Source organism: Musa acuminata, chromosome BXJ2-5 (assembly GCF_036884655.1).
Source record: "Musa acuminata AAA Group cultivar baxijiao chromosome BXJ2-5, Cavendish_Baxijiao_AAA, whole genome shotgun sequence".
Lineage (NCBI taxonomy): Eukaryota > Viridiplantae > Streptophyta > Magnoliopsida > Zingiberales > Musaceae > Musa > Musa acuminata.
The window spans coordinates 41,721,797-41,746,201 of NC_088342.1; the positions used below are offsets into that span (position 1 = coordinate 41,721,797).

General features: G+C 37.5%; 2 protein-coding genes across 3 annotated transcripts; both read right to left on the minus strand.

Annotated features, from left to right (window-relative positions):
- Nucleotides 1-1,478: 1,478 nt before the first annotated feature.
- LOC135612824 (pentatricopeptide repeat-containing protein At2g20710, mitochondrial-like) lies at nt 1,479-7,884 on the minus strand. Its single transcript, XM_065109548.1, has 2 exons — nt 7,509-7,884; nt 1,479-2,969 (listed from the first exon to the last, which is right to left on the minus strand). Exons 1-2 carry the CDS (start codon nt 7,809-7,811, stop codon nt 1,644-1,646), a joined length of 1,629 nt encoding a protein of 542 aa, XP_064965620.1. The 5' UTR covers nt 7,812-7,884; the 3' UTR covers nt 1,479-1,643.
- A 6,845-nt stretch (nt 7,885-14,729) lies between these two features.
- On the minus strand, nt 14,730-21,639 carry LOC135612825 (E3 ubiquitin-protein ligase AIRP2-like). 2 transcript variants are annotated; one of them, XM_065109549.1, is made up of 5 exons: nt 21,455-21,639; nt 20,440-20,590; nt 20,274-20,340; nt 19,944-20,178; nt 14,730-15,163 (listed from the first exon to the last, which is right to left on the minus strand). In XM_065109549.1, exons 1-5 carry the CDS (start codon nt 21,517-21,519, stop codon nt 14,968-14,970), a joined length of 714 nt encoding a protein of 237 aa, XP_064965621.1. In that variant the 5' UTR covers nt 21,520-21,639; the 3' UTR covers nt 14,730-14,967. The 2 variants fall into 2 exon arrangements, with proteins under 2 accessions (XP_064965621.1, XP_064965622.1); XM_065109550.1 differs by lacking the exon at nt 21,455-21,639 and adding an exon at nt 20,903-21,042.
- Nucleotides 21,640-24,405: the final 2,766 nt, after the last annotated feature.

Consider the following 24,405-nt stretch of genomic DNA (forward strand, 5'->3'; position numbering starts at 1 on the left):
TAACTTCTTTAACATGTCTCCTTTTAGACGAGCGATTGATAAAAAAATTGAGGATTTAAAAGAAAACCATGACGACTCGATAGATGCCTATTAGAATATTTGATAATAATCAGTAGACAAATAGAGCTTTCCAATGAAATATGGCACGCCTTTAAACTCCTTGTCAATAAGAACAATTTAATCCGTAAAGCTAGCAAAGGACTCACTTCAAAACAACAGAAGGTAATATAGCTTTGTTACCAAATTGATGTCGACTAGCGCATGTGATTTAGACTTTGAGTAAAAAGGATTTTTATTAAGAAGGATATGTCCTAAGTGTTGAATCTTGTATTTTGATAATTATGTTTATATTTTGATATACGTTTTGAGTGACGTAGGATGCTTCGATCAGGATGAGATAATTAAAGCAGGAAAAATCATATTGGACCGAAGGAACATGTCAGAAAATTGGACGTCGAACCGGTAGATCGATCGACGTATCGACAGAAGGTTTCGAGTCGTGAACTCGGGCATCGGGTTAAGAAGAGCGGATATTACGTTAAGAATATCGAAGTTGCGAAGTCAACTGACCGATTGGGAGGGCATTGGTTGCCACTCAATGTAATAACTTTGAGAATGATCTATATTTTTTCTAGAGAAGAAAAAAATACTAACTTTCCTTTTATTTGATAGGAAGTATACTTATGAAAGGAGACCATTGAGCTTCTACAATAATAACAAACAACATATTTAACCAAAATACACAAGTAGTCAACACACTACTCACTAAAAGACTTTTAATGAAAGGAATAAAAATGACTATAGAAATTAGAAAAAAGGGTAACAATAATGACTCTAAAATATGATTAATTAGCAGTAATGTAAAATTAAAATATTCATTAGAAGTAATATAAAATTAGATTATGCCATCTTATGTTTTTTCTTTCGTTACATTAAGACTGACTACATATGAGATATTCTACACGAACTCGTGATTGAGATCTATCAATTGTGTATTGCGTTCATCATCCAAATATCTCAGTGGAAGTGTTAATTCATCAACCAACCTTAGGGCAGTTGGTTTTGTCCCTCATCTTGCATGTTTTCTTTTCCCCCCCATAATGTGCATGCTAGCTCTGCTTTGTGGAGCTTCGGCTGCCCTGTAAAGAATTCATGAGTAAACAAATTTTAAATGGACAATATATCCGACTTTGATCTGGGATAACCTTCTACTATCTCAGTTCTTCAATAGGTTTTGAGTGGATCTTTGTACCTATGGGACCTTGTGTCTATAACTTGGGACTTGTATGCTCATCATAGAAAAAAGATGGGAAAGAAAGATCTATTCTTGATGGATATGCATGATACATTTCATGCTTACACAATTCAAATCCACACAGATAGCTAAACTAGTCTAGGATTAAGAATCAGGATGAACTGATGACACACTAGCTGGTACAGTAACATGAAAGAAACATATCAGAAGACACATGTCCACATAGAGGATGTAAATAATAGCTGGTAAAGAAATATGGCATGTCCGCATATGCTCAGGCACATGCTTAAGGCTCCTGTCTGGATATTGTTGAAAGTAAACAGATATCTGTCTCTATCAAGATCATGTTGACACCAACAAGCTACAAATGCTGGCTTCAACATGAAAATTAAGCTGCTAACTTTGCAGACTTGCAATCTGTTTCCGTACCTTTGATAGCTTTCTGCTTGACATTTTTCTTCTTTTTCCTTGTTCTTTGAGGTAAGATTTTTTCACTTTTCTCTTCTAGTATTTTAATTGTGTCTTCATCCGCACGAAATCCATCTTCTGCCATTTTCTCAAGCAGGTCAGTGGTTGATTTCCCTGCCCACATATAAATAGTGAGCAAGCAATTATAGATTTCTTGTGTCAGGGGACCATGACGTTTCAACAACTTCACAATCCCTTCTGCTTCTTCGACACCCTTTTGCTCTTTCATGTACTCTAAGGTTCTCATGACACTATCAGGATTTGGCTTCCATGGCGCTTGCCCTTCTGCCAGTGCCTTCTTCATCGCCTCCACTGCTTTCAAATTCTGCCCACAATCAAAATACAAACTAGCTAACCTATCCCACGCACTAGCATAAGGGGCCAGGCCACTTTCAATGGCTTTGTTTACTAATAGTTCCGCCTTCTCCAGAAGACCTCTTGTACAATACGCTCCAAGTAGAAGATTTGGCAATCTAAAATCATGAAAAGAAGTCACAGATTCCCACTCCTTCAAGATGGCTTCTGCGCCCTCTACATCATCCAGCTTTAGAAGTGCACCCATCATGCACATATACATTGAGGTAGCTACCTTATCCGATGACTTGTACATATTCCACACTCGGTACATCTCAGATTTATCTCCGATGTCAGAATAAATCAAGATCAAAAACCCATAAGCATCATTGCCCTTTCTCCGAGGCATCAGTTTCTTTGATTCCTCGAGAAGAACTAGAGCCTCGTCAATCAACCCAGATTTCACATAACCTTTAGCTGCAATTGCGTATGTGTAACAACTGGCTGCAATTTCTGAATGCTTCATACTTCCAAGAACCTTTTTTACCCCTTCCACATTGGCACCTGTGGCATATGCTTCTATCAGAATGTTGTAGGTGAAAATGTCAGGAGCAAACCCCTTGTTTTTCATTTCTTGGAAGATCTTATCCACTAATGCAAGCTGTCCAATGTCATTGTACATTTTCATCAACATATTGAAAGCAAAACTGTCAAGCATGTTTGCCTCCTCCATTTGATGGAAGAAAGCCTCTGCCTTCTCCACACATTTGTCTTGTACATAGCAAGACAGAAGAGCACCATGAACTCGATAAACTTTTAATTGTTTTGGTAAGTTACCAAAGAAACTTTCTGCCTGCTCAAGGCCATGAACTTTTTTAATCAAGTCCAACCGATCTGCAACATCACCAGGTGACAAGCAGAAGTACCTCCTATCGCTCATCCATGTAGATATCTGTACTAAGCATAGAGAGACATTATTAAAAGGTAAGTTTTCAGAGGCTTCAATAGTGCTGTTTCATGTGTGAATGCAGAACAATATTGGAGTCACTGACAAAAGAGTAAAACAAAAAAAGAACCAAGTCATCTACAGAGGATAAAAGAGATTAACCTTACTATTTTAAGCCCAAAGAAATACACTCCATAACTAAGGAAGGCTTTTGCTTTACCACAGCAAAAGAGTAACCAAATATCAAAATAAAAGTATAAGCAAAATAGCTTAGACAGAACATCTTTGTAAGACAGTATTTCCTTACATACATTACATATAATCTCAAGGTCAAATAATCATCTTCGATAATTAAATGAGGTCCACCCATATTCTTGATATAGCTCTGTTAAGTTCCACTTTTTTATACTGTGTGTGAGAGTTAAAACCAATTAGATCAGGTTCCACCTACTTCTACTAATAATTCAGGACTCTCCAGTTATGTCCAAACAGGTAAGGTGATATGCCCTTATGAGTGATCTTGATAAGGTCCATCTACATCCAGCCTGTCTACTATCAAAAGCCAGCAGGGGCAAAGAAGGAGAAAGGAGAAGAGGAAGCAAGAGAAATATAGGATTATGTTGGCAATTTAGGCCATGTCGGCTGGTGAATATCTGTGACCACCTTTGATATGAATGAAGAACCACTATAGAGGAGACTAGGACACCCAAAGAAGAGATCTCAGGCAATTTCAGGATATGTTAGCCTTGAGTGTTCACAAAGCTGCCACAGAATGGGAACAGCAGGAGCACAGCTTCCGAAAGCTCGACGTTGCTTCTTCCTTTGGTTTTCTGGTAAGCACAAAAGTTGGGTGATGCTACAATGATCAGAATAGAAAGACTTGCTGATTTTTGTTACTTGTAGCAAGAAATGAAGAGTAAATGGCCACTGAAATGTACTGGCAAATAGAGGAACGAACAAAGAGAAGATAGAGAGACAAAGATAAAGAAGAAGAGACAAGGTATCAGAGGAAGAAAGAAATGGAAGAAGAGAGGAAACAAGAAATGGGTGGCCAGCAGCTAAGAAAAGCCATGTAACTATTAAATACACAGTACACGGTTTTAAAGCAATTAATGCTCCGTCTACTTCAACACAGCTGATCATGTCAACGACTAAGATTAGGACTCTAATAAAACTATTAAGGAAACAAATAAATGCTTACTATGACCAGGCAATCAACCATGAATAAATCAAACTTGTAAGGAACAGGAACTCTAATAACAAAGCAAATAGCTAATTATGTAGTTCATAATATTAAGGGTTGTAATTTCGATTCGTACTGGTGTACCGAGCCCTGGCCAGTACGGTACGTACCGAGGCATACCGATAATACGTTGGGACGTACCGACAATATGCTCAAAATCATCAAAAAAATCTTCAAAAATACCTGAAAATAGAAAGAAAATTATATTATGATTTTTAAGTTAAAAAAAATATATAATTTTAGTATAATTTTAGCAAAAATAATATATATTAACCCAATATCGATCAAATTTTGATTAAATCATCATTAAAACCACTAATAACAGTATTAAAAAAAACTTAATTAAAACCTAATTAAATCTATTATACCATCATAATCATATGGTCCAATCCTTAATATGCATGAAATATAAAGATTTGACCTATTAAGTATCTAATTTGAAAAAATCAATAGTAAACACACTAATCATAACAGTAAAGACCTTAATTACTCCCTAATTAATACTACTCTACCATCAAAAACATATCAAACAATATATTAGACATTAAGTTATACACCACATAGAATATGCTTAATCATCTCATAAATCAATAAAAATCTAAAAAGAAAATACATCTATTGATTAGAGTGTTCTTCTTCTTAATCCTCCCAAATTATAGCCTCCTAAATTTGATCCAATCCAAAAATCGTAGGTTTGTAGAGTTTAGGAGAGTGAAAAATGTAAGAATAAGAGAGAGGTGTGAGTGAAAAAGAGTTTAAGAGAGTGAAATGAGTTGAAAGAGGAGCGAGGAAAGGGTTTAAAAACCCTTTTCTACGTCTCAAACGATCAAATTGACCGTTTGAAATAAGGCAATCTCAGCTCTTGATCGGTAACAATCGAAATCCGACCGTTACCGATTGGTACAGATCGATAATGGTCGGATTTTGATCATTACCGCTCGATACAAACCCCGTATCACCCGATACGAGGTCAAGTGACCGATATCGTCTGGTAAAGGGCAATCCGCGTACCGGTATCCTATCGAAGCAGTACATACCTCCCATATCGAGCGGTATGCATCGATACAGCAAACCATGCATAATATATAAGACTCCAACCTCGACTCAAATACATCCAAAATATACTATAATTAAAAATTAAGTCTTAGACCATAAAATAACTATTATAACATGATTCTAGGACTCAAAATAAATTTATAACAGATCCAACTTGCACCAACCTTTTAGTCACCTTTGCAAGCAGAAGTGGTCATAGTAATGTGAAGTGTCAGTTATTACTTTTTAATTTCCTTACACAAAGCTTCTTGTAACACCACAAGTTATATAAGAAACAAATAATTCAACTCTAGATTATGCAACGCCATGCATAAGACGATGCTAATTTTATAAACACAAGGCATTGATAAAAATTGCTCTTTTGCACTTTAGCACAACAATCAAAGTTTTTCTAATTCCAATCCCAAAATATCCGTGCAAACTTGAAAGTTTCCAATTTCGTGTTTGTTCTTCTCTTACATGTCGAATTGTTGCATATAACTAATTGTGTTTTAGTTTTGTGACGGAATATGGTAGCACCATTGCTAACTAACAGCACCATTTTCTAAAGGATCTCAAAAATTGTATGCAATAGTTACTATAAACTTCATACATAAGTATAATAAATTTCTTCAAATAGCTTTGATTCTACATTATTTCTATACATTCACATATTTGTATACCTTTGTTATTCCTACCTTAATTTTGCATATATTTTTGTCTCTCTACCTTAAACCATAGTTTAACTTTCCATCTTCTGCAAACAATATTACCGTAGGATGCAAATCACTACTAAAAGGTTTGAATTTGTTTGCATCATAGCAAGCATGAAAACCCTTGACTTGTTGGAGTTATACACCAATTGGCAAGAACAACTTAATTGATTAAAATAAGAATAACTGATTTAGGGATATTTTGCATATGTAATAAATTGTCACAGGACAACATCTACTCAATGAGGAGAAGAAGAAAGAAAATACAGAAAAAATAAAAAATCAGATTCGTTCTTGATTGAAGATTACATATATTGACTAAATCTTGGATCTACCAAAGTCAATATTGGATCTATTAACTCTCCTTGATTGTTGCTCATTCTACATTAGAGCTTTTAGTTTAGGCAAAATATTTTATCATCAATGTTAATCCATGCTTCAATTACATGAACTCGGGGTGAGTTCTTACGTAGTGAAAGCAGGTGATGCAAGAGCAATTTAGTTAGTGTATTAATAAAATAAATTTGATGAGTTTAAGGGTATTTTACATAGGTAATAAGTTGTTACATGACAATATCTTCTTAACAAGAAGAAAAAGGAAGAAAATATAGAAAATTGAAAAAAATCAGATTTGTTCTTGATTGGACTACAAATCTTGATTAAAGATTTATCTAAAAGTTTGACAATCAAGAATATCATCAAGAGATGAAGATTATTTATTAAATTATTAGAAATATTACCTTCTTCTAAGGAAGAAGGTATCATATATTTGATTTGATGTGATTGTAATATATATATATAATTTTTATACTTAAACCTGTGAAAAAGGCTAGGACATTATAATGGAGATGATCAGAAAATGAATCAATGTAATGAAGATAATCAACAGATTTAGTTCTTCCCACCTTGTGTGTGAGTGATGTGAGGTAAGATTATTATTATTTTTCAATTATTTATTTTTTCAATTATAAAATCTTTCAATTATTTTTTTTTTTCTCTCTTTCTATCTGGTATGTAAAAGATCTCATTGCTACCCGTCCTACATCACCAACTAACTCCATAGCAAGAAGAGGTAAGATTACGATGGGATTATGTACATGCAGATAATTACATAGATTAATACACAAAACATGGAGGAAGCAAATGGTGAGAAAATCTTAATCTTGATCACTGTCCGGTACATAAGATTCTCAATGCATATGACGATATGATCCTGAACATGTGTATTATCTACGATATTTCAGAACACAAAAGGGGGCTTCTGTTCATTGCATCAACAAAAGAAGTTGAATTGAAGAACTTCTCCAGAATCATCTTGATCTGCTAAAATCTGTGGTTCTACATATTCCAAAAGGAAATCAGCTAGATGAATACACAGTTGTATCACATAACTGAAGAAAAAATAAATCTCTCATCATCAAATCAGAAACTTTCTGCATAAATGTCTAATTTTGGAAACATAACTTACAGGTTGAGCGAAGAAGATTCGATTTTGGGTCATGATTGAGGTTTGAAAGGAGAAGGAAGATGACAGAGGAGTAAGAGGAAGCGAACCTCGAGGGCGTGAAAGTTTCTACGAAAGAAGCGCATCTTCTTCACCATCTCCCGAAGGTCACTCTGGTCGACCGGCCTGCCTTCCTGGACCCAGCGCTCGAGCAGGGGGACGATGGAGCGCCTGGGGTCCCCGCTGGCGGCGACCCGATTGTAGAGGCAGTCGTGCCAACCCTTGGGCAACGGCGGCAACTCCTCCGTGGACTTGAGTACACCCGCCGGCGCCACAAGCTGGGAGCCGAACCACCGCTGGCGCAAGAGCATGGGAGCTCCGCTGTTGCAGACCCTGCAGACGAGCTTCATCATTGGCGGCTTCCTTCGACGGGGTCTCTCACGGCTAGAGGTGGCTTAAACCCTCCCCAAGACGGCTATTGTCATATGTACTTACCCCAGTGGAATTACGATATTTACTTCAAAATTTTATATTAAAATTTATATAATTTTAAAGATAAAATATAAAATTGGGATTGGAGACCATTTGGCCGAAGATGACCTCCTAAAAAAAAAAAAAAAGTGACAATAAGGCTAATGAAGATGAAGGCTCCCGTGAAGAGGGGGAGAGGCTTGATTGTCCAGCCATCTGGTTTGCCTGGCTTTTAGTGTTGTGAGAGCAATCATCGTTGAGATATTTATGTCATTATATAGTGAGAACGATCATCATTGTGTCACGGACTTAGCTGATTTTGCTTACGTGTCGTGTGGCACTCTTGCATGTCCGTCCGCAAAGGTCAACCTCCCATGGTCCCTTAGGACCTACAAAAGAGAAAACGGATTAGAGAAAGCGCCTCACTCGGGATCCACAAGCAAACATTTCAGGAAACACTTCATAGACAATGCAAATTACAAACAGACCTGTACAAGCTCTGAAGAGTTGCACAACAAAGGGTCAAAATGATCCACTATAGACCGAGTATCTCTCACTGGTGTCCACATGACACAACATTTATTTACAAGCCTAAAAAGGCCACGAAACTCAACTAAAATGAGGTTGTTAAGCCTTCGACTGTTCCTCTACATATTGTATAAAGCATAAACAAACAGAAAGATATGGACATACACAAGTATTACATCCAACATCATATTTAGAACTTTATCCGTGACATTCACTTCCACTTATTCCTTCGACGTCCTGGTCAAAGCCTTTGCCGACACTACAACTCCACGTCTTTGCCGAGTCTTCAATCTTCTGCTCCAGCTACAATGTGCCTCTTAGCTCCCAACTGCTCTCCGCTGTTGTTTTTGAGTAGTCGAACCTTTGATCCGACATACTACTTCAACTCGCCAATGACTCTGACCCTAGTGTGGGGTTGGCTGAGTTGTGTTGATCTCTGTTGGTTCCTACGGATCCTCCATATGAAGGAAAAGACCATCCTTACTATGCGTCAGTCTCTCAAATGTCTCATGTTGCTTGAATTGGGTGGATGCTTGTTGGAGCTTTAACGAGCATCGCCTTACAAACTTTTAAAGTTTTGGGTCCTTCCTCCACAAAATTTGCTCATCGACTCTTCTTTCACTTAGTTGTCACTTCCAAGTAGATTCGCATCACTTCCGCTTTCGATTGGTATTCTGTTGGGAAATGAAGCGGATAATATACTCTCAATAGCACTAATCACCATTGGTGAGGATTTGACAACTATTTTCTTCTAATATCTTCGAAGGGTCTTTGAACCTATGCAGCCCTCCTCTATTGGATAGATAAGAGAATTGAGGTACTCAGTTTCGCCCATTCTCTTAAGAGTTGAAAAGGTAATGGATATTTGACTTCGCTCGCCTCCTCAAGGGTTATACTCCATGCATCGAGCTGGTTGTTGACCTTTACCTGCTCTTTGCTCACAGTTCTGAAGCACTCGAAGTGTTTGCACTCCTTACATTGAGTTAGCTACTATGATTCACCTTCTCAATATCATCAAACTTCTGGAATGCAGGAAGATTTCACTCCAACTTGGAGTAATTCTCTAATAGATTTAGTCGCCTTTGGGATTGTACCGTCTTCTCCATCAACCTTGCCGCCTACTCCACTGAGTAACAAAGGTATAGCACTACATAGAGCCTGCTTCGTTCCTTGGTTGTGTACTCTGCATGACCCGATGTCCTTCACTTTCGGCTATCTTGATGAGAAGCTCGTTGACACCGGTCTTACGAAGTTCCTCGGCCTCTGCCCTTCAGCCTTGTCTCGATACTTGGAGTTTGCCTCTACATGCTCCACCTCCTTGGCCCTTTTCACGACCAAGCGCTCTCCCTCCATTAGAGCAAGGGATCAATGACTTTCACGGAAGTCCTGCCTTTGCGGTACCATAGCGCTGTCATGCCCATGGCCCTACTATCTATTGTCTCGCATCTACATCCTTTTTTTTTTTTTCATTATCAGTAGATATGTCTCTGTGGCGCTCCTCTGAGTCCACCTCCATTCTAACTAATGCTTGATTTTAGGTAGCTAAGTCCCTCTGGACTCGTCGTCGCTTCCTCGCTCCTTTCGATCCTCTGCTTCAACATTTTTGTGTTCTCCAAGCAGCTTCCTTTGGTCGATGGAAAGATAGAATGTAGCTCCCATGCATGGCCTCTACCATCATGTTGTAGGGTTTGCATCGATTCTATTCTCCTTAGCTTCCTTGGTAACAATGTTCGCTTACTCGATCTTGTCCTCTGACTTACCGATTTCCCTTAAGAGAATATGGGCTCTGGAGCAGTCAAACTCTCCAGCTGCTTTGATCATACCTCTGCATGATCAAGTCCTTCCATTGGGACTCAATGGTACTTGCATTCGAACTTTTCTCTTGGTAAGACACAGCCCCATATGCTAATGCCCAAGGCTTTCATCTGAAGCAAAATTCAATGCATGCACGGAAGACTCACCTCTGCGGTACCATGGCCTTCACTCCTTGAATCCATAGCCCTTCTTGTCATCGTGTTGTTCACCAAAGTGGAGCTTCCAATACCTCCTGATCATATCTTCGTATGATCTAGTCCCTCACGGGACTATGTCGTGTGTATCGCATTGCCATGAATTGTTTCACCATGATCCGCTGCACCATATCACCTCTTAGTGATATCTCTAGTATATTCTAATCCTTGTGGGATGAACTCGAATGGTGATCCCTCCATGTGTGGCCTTTGTCAATACATCGTAGGGTCTCTTCCATCTTCGATTTTGTTCGCTCCTTTGGCAATCGACCTTCATCCACCCACTCTTGGGTCACACCTAGATGAAGCACTGCTCTAGGATAATCCGTCACCTAGTAGCTCCCGAAGTCCACTGACTTCGCTACAATTAGTGCACCATTGTCTGGATCCTGGGCCTTTGCCCCTACCAGCACAATCTCCGTTGTGCACCGCTTCTTTCATGGTAACTTGAATGGCAACACTGTGGCATATTCTTCAAGAGTACCTGCCTCCGCGTCCTCTTGCCCCGTGCCAAGGCCTTCTGAACCCAACTTCGCCTTCACAAGTTGAGTTGCCTTAGTTCTCTATCAAATGCTTCTCCGAGATAAAGTGCATATGCCCAGAAGCTTTCTTCTCTTTGGTACCATGCAAGATGAGTCTGCTCCGTTAGAATGAAGCACCCATGGAACAACATGATCCTACTCTGCAAGATTTCATGTCCTTGATCTCTATCCAAGGAAAGCTCTGTGCCTCCACTCCATGTTCCATCTTTTATGCTAGCTCCCTTCATGCGGCTTAGGTACTTCACTAAGTTACACCCAAGTTGTTCCGCTCTTTGTTTTGCATTGAGTTGATGGTGGTTGTCGTGCCCACCATTCCATGGGTCAACCCTCCCTTGAGTCCGATCTCCATATCCACTCCAAGTGTGCCTTCATTTGTGTTGCTTTGGGTTGCTCCCCTACTTGATCTCACAATGCATCCACCAATGCATTCTCTCAAGCGAGATCATGCGATGACTCCTCACCGCTCGCTTGGTCCATTGAGCTTCGTGGAGTTATTTTTTAGGTATTCCTTAACATGTGCGGTCTGTTGCATATGATTCTCCCTCTGGAGAACTAGGACCTATTTCTCCTAGATATCTGTCCCATTGGAGCAACATCTCTCTTTGCTTCTTTCTCTTTAAAAGTTTCGGAGACCACCATCCTCTTAGACTACTCCGATTTGCTGAATAAGCTGTGCATTGTTTTACCTCCTGTAAATGCACTTGCTAGATTGTGACTCCACGTCAATACAGTCCCCGTTGCACCACTCAAGGTATAGCAGCATGCTGAACTTGCTAGACACTTTAGCCTCCTACGGACATATCCTTCACATGCCGAAGAGAAAGTTCCAATGCTCCATAGCACAAGTTCCGGTCGCCTTGGGATGGCTGCGAACATTCCATCATCTGCATATAAGCCCTTACATAAGTACCGAATTCTTCGAGTTAGAAATTCCACTCACCTCTGTAAGCTTTGCACCACTCTTTCAGTCGCTGAGCAACTCATTTCACTTTATGTGGTCTCATCCTTTACCAAGTGTCTCGCTTGCCTTGAGCACCATCAAGTATAGTTGTCAATGTTGAGCCGTAGCTCAAACTCAGCCATCCCGACCTTTGTGCGCTCCGCATTCTTCCCAGCTTGCTTATCCTCATGGTGACTCTTACGCAAAGGGTTAGGCATTTCACTGAATACCACTCTCAAATGTTCGCTCCTCTGAGCGACTCCTTTTTCCTACATCTCCATGCTCATTTTCCGCCAAACAATCGTGCATGCTAGCTGCCCTCAACGCAGCCACGCTAGGTCTCCCACGTTTGCATGCCAAGTGTTTCTATGAGTGTTTGTCTCACTTTGATACTATCTGTCACAGACTTAGCTGGTTTTGCCTAAGTCGTGCGGCACCCTTGTGTGTCCGTCCGTAAATGTCAGTCTCCCCGAAACATCCCATGGTCCCTTAGGACCTACAAAAGAGAAAACGGGTTAAAGAAAGCACCTCACTCGGGATCCACAAGCAAATATTCCAGGAAATACTTCATAGATAATGCAAATTACAAACAGACTTTACAAGCTCTGAACAGTTACACAACAAAGGGTTAAAACGGTCCACTACAGACCGAGTATCGCTCACTAGTATCCACATGACACAACATTTAATTACAAGCCTAAGAAGGCCACAAAACCTAACTAAAATGGGGTTGTTAAGCCTTCAACTCTTCCTTTATATATTGTACAAAGCATGAACAAACAGAAAGACACAGACATATATAAGTATTATATCCAACATCCTGTTTAGAACTTTGTCCGTGACAGTTGAGATGCTTATGTTGTTGTCACCCAGTTACCAACGTTGGCATTGAGCAATGAGAAGAAGAGTGCTAAGAACTTAGAGTAGTAATAGATAAGGCGACTAAGAGAGTATAGGATCAAATCCACTTGCATTGTTATAAGTCCAGCCCAAGAATCAAGCGGCAAAGAATGAGAGCTGAGAGCTTCTATAGCGATTTAATGCTATATATCCCTTTCCATAGTAGTACAAGCTAGGCCACCTAGAAGATGATGAAGGTGGCAAGCTCTAGCAGTGAGGTGGTGAGCCACGGAAGAAGCATCACGTAAGGGGACAAGCGGAGGGAAGCTAAGAGGAGAAGAAAGACGGCTTGGTCATCGGTCCAAGTCTCGATGCCAAACCAATCGTAGGTGACAAGTGAGTAGAGAAGGACACCACGGGTGTTACGAACGTCGAAAGTGGTGTGGGCGAGGACCAGGAATGGGATGTCGTAGCAGGTGCTAGGTTACATAATTATTATGAGGGGCACAAGGAGGATGACCTTGGTGGCGATGACGACGATGACGACCATGCCTCGAGCATCCCAACGACGATCACTCTCGCTACACCAAAAGCCAGGTGGGATAATAACCATGCGTTTAGCATCCCAACGACAATCACTCTTGCTATACCAGGAGCCAATCGGGATGATGACCATACCCGAAGCATCCTTGCGATATAGTGAGAGGCGGATCAGGTGGCAAGGTAATTGGGCTTTGCTACTCAAAATGGAAGGGATATTGAAATTATCTTTTTGCCCATCACTTTCACATTGATTCAACATGTTGTGTCACGTGTTAAATTTTTTATCAATATAGTTCATGATGTTAAGGCAAACGAGGTTATTTGTTTCACTTTCAGAACTATAGAGATTTCAATATAAATTTTTTAAGTATAATGATCACGATACTAATAAGATTTAAATATAGGAGGTAATATCTAATTACCCCCATATCGTCACGTCCCTCCCCCCCCCCACCCGGAATTTAAATATGGGGGGTAATATCTAATTACTCCGATACCGCCACGTCGCGGTCACCCCCCACCCCCCCAAAAAAAAAATCCCCCTTGCTATTATTTATTTATTAAATTATTATAATAATTTTAAGAATTTATTTATTAATAAATAAAGGATAAAAAAATGGAATTTGATCTGAAGCCTTAAACTAACTGACCTGAAGAGGACAAATATTTGTTAATAAACAAGAGAAAATACAAATAATTTGCACATGATAGATAGGCGGTACAGTTCTATATTGTATCTACTAATTGGACTATGAACAGATAGGCGAATCACTAACGTTTGCGCCGTATCTTTTCAAAATGGGCTTATTGTTCTGTGGGAGACCGTTCGATTTTTATCTTCTTTTTTTTTGTTTGGAATTGAATATATCCGTTTTCTTTCTTAATTTCTGTCTCTTCACGTGATTCGCTTTTTTTTTATTTCGCATGCTTTCTCTCTCTCTCTCTCTCTCCCTTTTACCTCTTCTCTACACCATGCCATGTCGCCGTCGTTTTCCATTTTATGTGATGACTACTGACTTCATCGGCTAGACTGGATGGAAGGTTCAATCGTACCTGCCAATTTAAACTATCGTAATAGAAGGTATAAAAATTGACCATTTAAACTCTATTACTTGCATATGCTCTCACCCATTAGAGTGAAGACAACAGAAGATAAAAAGGAGTGCGCAAGTACAAAAATTAACGGGACAGGCCAGGGATGGACTGAGTTGAAGACAAAAACTAAATAAGGATTGTTAGAGAAATATTTGCTACTATTACGATTGGATCAACTCCGAGGACTATTTATTTGCAATAATGACTCCATCATCATATTTGAGGAATATATGAAGCATTTATACGCAAATAAACTCTTATGAGATCAATACATGAAAGAAGATAAAAAAGAAGAGATTAATCACACAAAAAGACTATATTACAATTGCTCAATTTTAGCTGCAAATCCAGAATAACACACAATTGCTCAACGCTGGTCTGTAACATCTTATAATCTTACCAACTGTACAAGAATTTACATAGTGCTGAAGATGCTCAGCGGGTGTAGCTTGCAAGTCAATTAGCTACTTGAAAAAGAAGAGCAGATTTTCCACTTAAATTGGAATCATCTCCAAACTATAGATAAAATCAAGCTACTTGAGCAGATAGAAACTAGATTAAGAAATTGATGGAAGTCAACCAGATGGCGCGGGCACATGGGTCACCTATCATGAGAATCACAAGCATTGAAGACGGTCTCTGGAACAACTTCGGGCAACTTCTTTATGTACATGATTAAGCGCCTGATGTCTTCACGTGTCACCATTGTCATGTCAACGACATCTCTACTATTGACGAACACCCATAAATCCCTGAGGCTATCACGACAGAAGGGGCATGACTGTGATCTTGAGTTCCTGCAACAATATCATTGCTCAGTCTTCATATGTACAAACAAAGAATTAAGAGAGGGAGCGACTCCCCAAGATTAACTTTTCAAAGTCCATAGTAGAAAGTTAAGTTTGTAGATGATGAGACAAAGTAATATAACATTATGATGACAATTTGCTTACTAGGAGGAACCAATTACTAATGACAATGTCCTTGGTCTTCAAACTCAACAAAGTAAAATTGAACTCAAAGTCAAATGCAGAAAAAGACGACGGTGTAGTGAGAGAAGGGTTCTTTTATCTGCCCAATTTGCTCCATGTCTAATGGGCATTTGTGTTTGTTGATGTACTTGATATTCGAAGTCATTGACCTTGTTACCAAATATCACCGAGAATACACATTTCCATTAACAAAAATGGGAACTATTTGCAACCAAGTTTTATAGACAAAGTAGAAAATGGACAAAAAGACATCAAAATGTGACTTGAACTATTAATATTTCTCTCTGACAAAATAACTAAGAGTCAGACCAATAATGAGGAGAGAGGTCTGAAGATATGCTACATCTGATATAAATACAAGTAGCACCGTAATGCCACAAGAAAATTTTGTAAAGATAAAATTTGCTGACGATTGCAAAGGAAACTTGAGGAAAATTGCAAAAAATAAAAAATTGGCTCTATATCCTTTAAGTTTAGTCTCGAACTAATCTGAAAATCAGACTAAAAATTTAAACTATCACCAGATGTCGAGTCCAAATATAGATTATGGCACAATATAATTAATAAGGCCTCCTTTGTAGCAAGAAAAATTATGATAAAATGACTTTCAATAAGAAGTATTTTCCATAAAGATAAACAAAAATTGTCTAGATTGTAGGATTAAAAAGTATAAGAGACTTTTTGCCTCTCTTCTTGTGTTCAGAGTGCTAGTTCAAAATAGTGTCTCCTTTGTTGCAAGAAAAATTATGACCAAATGACTTTCAATAAGAAGTCTTTCCATAAAGATCAACAGAAATTGTCTAGATTGTAGAATTAAAAAGTATAAGAGCTTTTTTGCCTCTCTTCTTTTGTTCTGAGTGCCACTAAACTAAAATAGGCCCTTTCAAAAAGATGGCTGAGAAAAACAGAAAAAAATATTTTTAAGAACCTTTTTTCCATCTACAGAGAAAATATAGAAATAGAAAGCTACTTTTTATAAACGCCTTGAAACGTTTCTCCAATTTTGGTCTTCCTACCGAAGAGACATCGAAAAGGAAATTTCCCAAAAAAATTCATCTCTATAAAATTTTACATACAAATAAAGACATCTTCATTAAAAACAAAAGATAAAGATAAAAGAAACTGCACATTATTCTTGACATATGGTAATTGCATCAGATTCTTCCACATGATCACATCTCTAATCTACAATTAGAAGTGTATAAATAATTGAAAATAAATAATGCCTATTTATGAAATGCATGGCAAAGTGCAGAGTTTCTCAAAAAGCCAAAGCAAACAAGAGACAGAAACAAGGTACACTTCTAAAGCCCCAAAACTACAAAACTAGAAGGAACCACTCAGACAAGAAGAAAAAAATGATCTTAAAATATGATGCTCTACTTTCACTCATTCAAAGCATATGAAAATATTGCATGCATCATGTAAACACTTGCCAGGTAGATCCAGGAAATCAATAAATAAAACCCTGAAATTTGATTGGCTGGTCCTTGCACGTACCAACAAACTGTCTGACAAAATCAACCTACTAGGTGCATTTTCGCACATCTAATTTTCTTTTAATAGAGAATGCACAACTTTCTTGCCCATCATAAATTATCTAGAAGCACTTTTAACATATATATAAATATATAAATATCAAGAACTAGACAGTTAGTGATGATGACTAGGTCAGAATGGTCAGAATCTATTAGGTCTTCCAAGGCACTTATAGACCAAGTTTTACTCTGCAACTGGATTCAATGTATTTGTAATGATGACTTGAATGATCATGATATCAATCTGATGTACGATATGTCAAAAAGAAACTCATCTGATTTGACTTGCTCCTCATGTGCCACCACCAACCAAGTCAATTCCAGAATCCAAGTACTGAATTAACCCAGAAAATTCTTGGTGGCCTAAGGACTGCCCTACATGTCACAATAAATTTGGCATAACCCTGTCACTATATCATCCATTATTATGAATAAGAGACGATAGAATCTTCCCAAAATTCATCTATTTATAATGTGAAACCAGTGACCTAATAGATCATGATGCATCAGAATGGATTTCATCTATGCTAGCTTCTCAATGACAAAACTGCATAGGTTTCTTCATGATATGTCATAAATAAGTCATCCATGAAAGTCTTAAATTGGCAACTAATACAGAACCAATCACCACATATTTAATGATGCATGGCGGTGGTGATCTCATATAGACTCCAATTCGTTAGTCACAAACCACTGAATGAATCTTCCCCACTTATAATAATAAGCTGAAGCATCCATTACATATTCAGATGAAGAACAGGAAAATAAGGGTCTACAGGTGCCAATTTTGGGAGTCTATTGCCCACTTGGAAACTTATAAGAATGGAATCACTAATAAATTATTTCTTTAAATAGACAATTACCAAATCAATTCCTATAGGTATCTTAAAACTAGAGCTGCGACAGCCTTTCATGCACTGCTGCACCAACAATCTAACGAAAATAGTTCAAGTTGAAGTTCACAAAGCAAATGACCTAAGGCAACCTACTCCAAATGTGAACCCTTAGGTATCTCTTCCTTTTCTTTAAGCTGAAAAAGGATATATTGGCAATAACAAGTAGTATTAGTGTAAAGTTTTATCTAGGCATGAGTAGAAAACTAAGAACTACTCATGGCAACCGAACACTATGAAATCTCATGAATATGGTTTCCTAGTGTGAGCAAGCAAAAGGATTCAACTCCTTTTACCAGTAAAATCATATTAACAAATTAAATCTTAGCAGCATTGCAAACACTTGTTCTACTTCTCCACACACTGCTTGTATAGCTTTTAGCTTCAATCTCCTCGCATACTGCACATTCCTGCTTTACACCAAACCATGATTTGAATACAATTTGATATTTAGACTATCAAAAACTCATGAACAATAGACTACAGCTCAAAACTAGATCAAATAATTGATATGTCATCTTCCCTATACCATCAGTATCAGAAACGTATGCATGAGATATTTAAGAGAAGAAAGAAGAAAGTAAATCAGTAACATAAAAGAAATATTAAGAATTATAAAGAAGAAAATTAGGAGTATTTTCCTGTTAAGTTGTACTGTGAACAATTCAAGAAGTCATATATTACAATTATTAGGATTAGGACACTCTGCTGAAAACACTTATTAATAATTCTCTCTAAAAACTACTGCCCTCTTGAGAAGTGAAGTATGAGTCCTCATTTATTCGTTCCACTAATTTTCCATATATCCCCAAGTCACTCTCATTAGGAGGAGCATCGTATCCGAGTCCATAACTTATTTTGTCATAGAATAGCTTGAACCCAAAGTAAGATGTGCAATTTGCTCTTCCATTTCTCAGTAGGAGTGCTCCTATGCTACGTTAGCAAGACACTTCATGCAAGTTCCTTCTCAGATTGCCACGAACGGTCGTCGCGCACTTGCAACAACTTCGTTCAACGAACCGTTCGTCGCTTTTGCATGCTTGTACAAAGACATGACAGCCTTTTTTGCCTTGGTTTTGTATATTTTTGTTTGTAAAAATACATGTTCGAACAGGTTGCAATGCTACAGTGCGATCGCTCGCCGCGCCAAGCCGAACTGCCCCCAAAATGGCTTCATTTTCACGTGCCACGGCTTATTTTCTGCAAGCCGCAGCTGCCCACCAAAACGTCAGTCATCTCAGCACCCTGGAATCCCCCGGGTGGCATAGGGCTGGATGGGGCTTCGGTATATTGTTAGGCGTTGAAAAATCTTCACAAGTTCGCACGTTAACTTGACGGGAACTTGCCTTCGCACCCGGCACCCGATGAGCAGTTGTTTGTGGACTTGCAACTGTTCGTTCTACATTCTAAAGTCATTGTTTTCCTCCTTCCCCTCTTTTCTCTTATGCACGCAAGGTGCTCGCTGAATTGCTTGTAAAGCTTCCCTTTCCGCGAGACATCAGGACTTGTCTACCGCTCATTCTTCAAACTAATCAACTTTCTCTTTTACAAGTCCTTCGGGACCTGAGTGAGGTTGCAAATTGGCTGACCCTTGCGGACGCATATCGCAAGGGCGCATCATAACTTAGGCAATCCCAGCTAAGTCCGAGAAGTTGGCGCAAGGGCGCTTCACGACTTAGGCAACTTAAGCTAAGTTCGCGTCTTGACTGCAAGGGTGCCTCACGGGTTAGGCAATTCCAGCTAAATTTGTGATAAGACGACCGTACTTGTGATGGTTCCCCTAGTCCAGTTCTTCCTCAAAGGGCCTATTCAACATTGCTTATTGAACCGTTGTTGATTCAATTCAAACATTTGAAACTCTTCCACTTCTTAAATTTCCTTTATAAAATCCAAACTATCAGAAAGTAAGATCCTCCCCAAAAGATAATTTTCTCACATCAATTAATATTAAATATGTTTTCTTCTTTTCCTCCCCCTGAAGACTTTAAACGGGAAAATTTCACATTTCCAATTAATTACATCCTGAAAGGTTAGTTCAATTTTGCATAGATTTGTAAGCTCAAGTTGAGTCATTCTCCAAAGCTTGTTGCAGAAGGTCATTCCCAATAAAGACATAAAAATAACGGTTTTGAATCCTAAAGGGAAGAGTTGTACCATTCTCTGTAGCATTTTATACACATAGCATGGCTGCACTTGGGCAATATGATTTTGTTGTTCATCTCCATGCAAATCCCACATTCTTCCTCTCTTTCAACATCTATCTCAGAGAGCTGCTTCCTTTCATCCTCATCCCTTCGTCTATATCTTTCCATGCATACCACCTTTTGTTTTTTGTCTTCCATGTTGGTTATCCCTTTCTGTAGTTGGAGCAAAGAGGGGAAAATAGCAACTGCAAATGTGTAGCAAAGAGAACAAATAATCGAGATATGAGCAATCAGCAGCAAACAGAAGAATGCTTGCCAAACTTCAGCACAATGAACTTACCATAAAACTCTTTAATGCTAGCTGTTCTTTCAAGAGTTGACATGGTTGTTGTTCCATCAATATGAACCTGCACATCTCAGAATTCCTCAAAGAATAACAGAAATCAAACTGTAAACAGACAGGAAGACCTTAGAAAAAAGGTACAACAATGCAGAATGAAAGCGACCTTATATATCATAATTCTAATGAGTCCAAGAGCCCCAGCAAGGCTGCAATCTGTCCACTGAACAAGAAAAAGAAACAAATGTGCAGCTGGACTATATGACATTCGCATTTGAAGGCATGCACCATCATATTCGGTGGGAAAATCTGATGCCCTGCAGATCATGATGGAGGATTTGAAATAAAACTTAACCCAGTTATTCTTATTTTCTAAAGCTCTGTCCTACTCAACAAGAAAAAAAAGTTATTCCACTTCTTACACAGGAAGCATTGACAAAATTAAAGGTGAAACCAAAAAAGTTAAAGATTGCATAAAAGCATCTGTTTGTCACAAACAGTAGTAGCATTTTAAATATTCAACTGAACAAGATATGTAGAGTAAATAAAGGAGATATAAACTAGACCATAAAACGATATTCTCTTCCCAATTAAGCTTATTTGATGTTGATCCAACATGGCAATCTGACCTCTTTCTTAGAATAATTATACAACCCTAGTATAATGAGAAAGGTAACTCCTCCGTCCCACATGAAAGAACCATCTGTGATCAGCTTTCCTTACGCCAGAAAGCAGTTGCATGACCTCTCGAAAATGCCATCTGTGATCAGCTTTCCTTGTAGTAGAAAGCAGTTGCATGACCTCCCGAAAACGCCAATTCTGAAACTATAAGGGTAAGAAAAGCTACCCTCCAAGAAATCCCCTAACCAAAAAAAGCTATTTTTGGCCTCAAAAGATACTTCCAGCTCACGTAAAGCCGTGTTAAACACTCGAGTTCTTCGATTACGGATCAATAAAAATTGCTAAAAATAAACAATTTCCTGCTTCCTCCCAAATCCAGCCGGAATCATCTTTGTAGTCTATCCATCATCAAGAACAGAACGAAACATTGATCAGCAGGAATATGCACATCATCGACAGAAAGATGTGAACAAGTAAAAAAAATCCTCCCTATCAAGAAATCTTAAAAAAAAAACAACAAAACCACAGAGAAGAAGAGGTACAACGGCAGCACTGCGTACAAAGTGTTCGCGTGCCCGATGTCAGCCTCGAGGTGCTTCAACGAGTCCCTGAACGATTTCCGCATGGAACCCCCCGACAACAACTGCCCCTTTCAATCATCCAATAGAAATGAAAACCCTAAATGCCCCACCACGCCCCTAAATCCATTCCCCGAATACTCATCACTTGGATGAGAAAATGATGTACATCCTCGTTCATTCGCCGAAGTGGTGAGCTACTTAAAGGATGGAAGAAGCTTCAAGTAACACTGATGTGACATGGATTGAAACATCCAAAATGTTAATGGAGAAGAGTGAACTCCAATGGACGGGCGAGTATTGGTGGAGCGAATGGAGAAGAGTGAGATGGACACGTCCGAGGATGTAAGACCACAGAAATACAAATATATAATAACACGTATTAATAGGAGAAAAGAATAATCCAATATGAAAATATAAGGTATGATGTTTAATTTATAAATTCACATGACACATAAGGTGACAAAATTTTTTTATTGGATTACCAATGACGTAAGATGCTTAAATCTTACATTGCATGAATATAGGGATCTAATTGCATGACAATGTACTAAAAGATGACATAATCATCAACAATAAAATACTACAAATAAAATACTTACAAAATTTATACTTGTTGACAGCCAACATCCATTTAACATAAACAAAATATTTATTTATTTATTTATTTATTTATTTATTTATTATTATTATTATTATTATTATTATTATTATTATTATTATTATTATAAAACAGTAGAAACTTTGATTGACTAGGTGGATTTAGACAATGAGCCATGTGACTTAGAATGCAAGCTTATTATTTTTTATATTTCATTCCATATGGTTAATTATAAATTATATTTTGTAATTAATTATTTTTAATATTTTGATTCTTATAGTTGTAAAAATTATATTGGGATTCTAATACTTATGAAAGTACAATGTTAATGGATCTATACTAGATTAAAAATATAATTTTATATGATTAAAAATAAAAAAAAATTTATTGAAGTAACGGGATTAAATATTTGATTTTCATAAATATAAAGATCTCAATATAAATTTAAAAAATAATAATAATTTATAATTAACCTCATTTTGATGTTTGTTTAGAAGCTTCCAATGCCCACTTTCTTTCTATGGAGAGAGGAGGAATGCCGAAAGGATTTGCTGGGAATCATAAGAAGCTCCTAATGTGTGACAGCGAATCATTTCATTAACTTGCCACTCTTTTCATCACCTACTCACGAGTGGGTTTGGTTTTTGGAAGCATTTCTCTTTGCACAAATTCTCAAAGAAATCCCATATATATTTTTTTGGTTGGGGCTCATCTTTTTATTTTTTTTTCTTCTTTGTGCTTCATCTTTTTCTGAATCTTTCAAAATATCGATGATAAAATAAAATAAAAATTTTATCCTTTTGATTGGATCGGTGTATAAGTTGGATCAGTATATATATATATATATATATATATATATATATATATATATATATATATATATATTTGACACATCCACAAAAATATTTTTGAATATTTTTGAATAAGGTTTTTGACACATCCACAAAAATATTTTGATCATACAAAGAATACTATAATTAACATAAGAACATCTTGAAACTCCATCAAAGTTGGTCAATTAGTTTGTATTGAATTTTGAGTCGGATAATGGTTTTGTATAAACTTACAATATCATAAAATTCAACCAAAGTTACAAATTAGTTTATATTAAACTTGAAGTCAGTCATATAGCATTTTTGTACAGACTTAAAATGTTTTTGTGGCATAAAAAAATTACTATAATCAATCCTATTCAGAAATATTTTAACCAGAGCAGTGGGCTGATTCACTTCGTGCATCGGTCCAATACAAAGAGTAACAATCTTTTTAGGGAATCCCGTCGGGACCATTTTTGGGATAAAAAGAAAGTTGAATGATGAGGAAAGAAACAAAAAGGGACACCGAAAAACATATCCAAAAATTTACCCTTTCTTCTTTTACTGCTTTTAATTTATCTTTAGCATGATCATTTGGCTGTGGGATCCCATCTCAATCAGCTGATGTTCATCATCTGAAGAAATGCCCTAATTGACATATTGTCTAACTCTCGTGTTGGTAAGGTTGGCGCATAGACAAAAGTGAATATATCATTAATTAGGGGTGCAAAAGATCTGAATATAAATCTAGATAATCTTATGTAATCAATTTAAAAAATCATATGAAAGATATATTTTAGCCCATATGATTTTGACCATCGAGCTCTTATAGTTTATTTGTATCTAAAATAACTCGTATATTTTCAAAAAATATACCATATAAGCTCGAGTTAATAAACGTTATAGTCGTGATATGCTAAATAATAATAAACTATTAATATAATGATATATATAGTTTAAATTTAAAAATGATTAAGATCCAATTTAGTTTCTATAGTTAACGTCATGGGCCACTTAAGCCCTTATAGTTTATTCGTATCTAAAATAACCCTTATATTTTAAAAAAAATAGTATATAAACCTCTCTCATCAAGTCTAAGTTAACAGACGTTAGAGTCTACTTACATAACATGTTGACTTATAATAAACTATTAATATAATGATATTTACAATTTAAGTTTAAAAAAATTGAGACCACCATTAATAGCGGGAGGAGGTGTCGTCATGAAAACGATCACTAGTAGTAGCACAGAGTTATTGTTGCCTAATAGTATATCATACGCATGCAACCTCTCTAGTACTGACGACAAGCTCAGGAGCTTTCGCTATGTACATAGTGGTCTCCTGATCTCTATTTCTTCTCTTGAGCATCTTTGTCTTATTGCTTCCCACTTCGTCCTCTCTTGTGCCTCCACCTATCATGCTTATAACGTGATGGTTTAATTTTCTCCCACCTTCTCCTTTGACCTCTCTTATATATGCATCTCCACCTTTGGTAAAAGTCTTGGGCTGGAAGGG

Excerpts from the sequence above, each read along its gene's own strand:
- LOC135612825 (XM_065109549.1), bottom strand. The coding sequence starts at position 21,519 with ATGCGGAAATCGTTCAGGGACTCGTTGAAGCACCTCGAGGCTGACATC. Across the intron at positions 20,591-21,454 it reads ATCGGGCACGCGAACACTTT|GGCATCAGATTTTCCCACCG; the intron begins GTACGCAGTGCT and ends CATGATCTGCAG. Across the intron at positions 20,179-20,273 it reads TAGCATTAAAGAGTTTTATG|TTGCTATTTTCCCCTCTTTG; the intron begins GTAAGTTCATTG and ends ACACATTTGCAG.
- LOC135612824 (XM_065109548.1), bottom strand. The coding sequence starts at position 7,811 with ATGATGAAGCTCGTCTGCAGGGTCTGCAACAGCGGAGCTCCCATGCTC. Across the intron at positions 2,970-7,508 it reads GAAACTTTCACGCCCTCGAG|ATATCTACATGGATGAGCGA; the intron begins GTTCGCTTCCTC and ends TGCTTAGTACAG.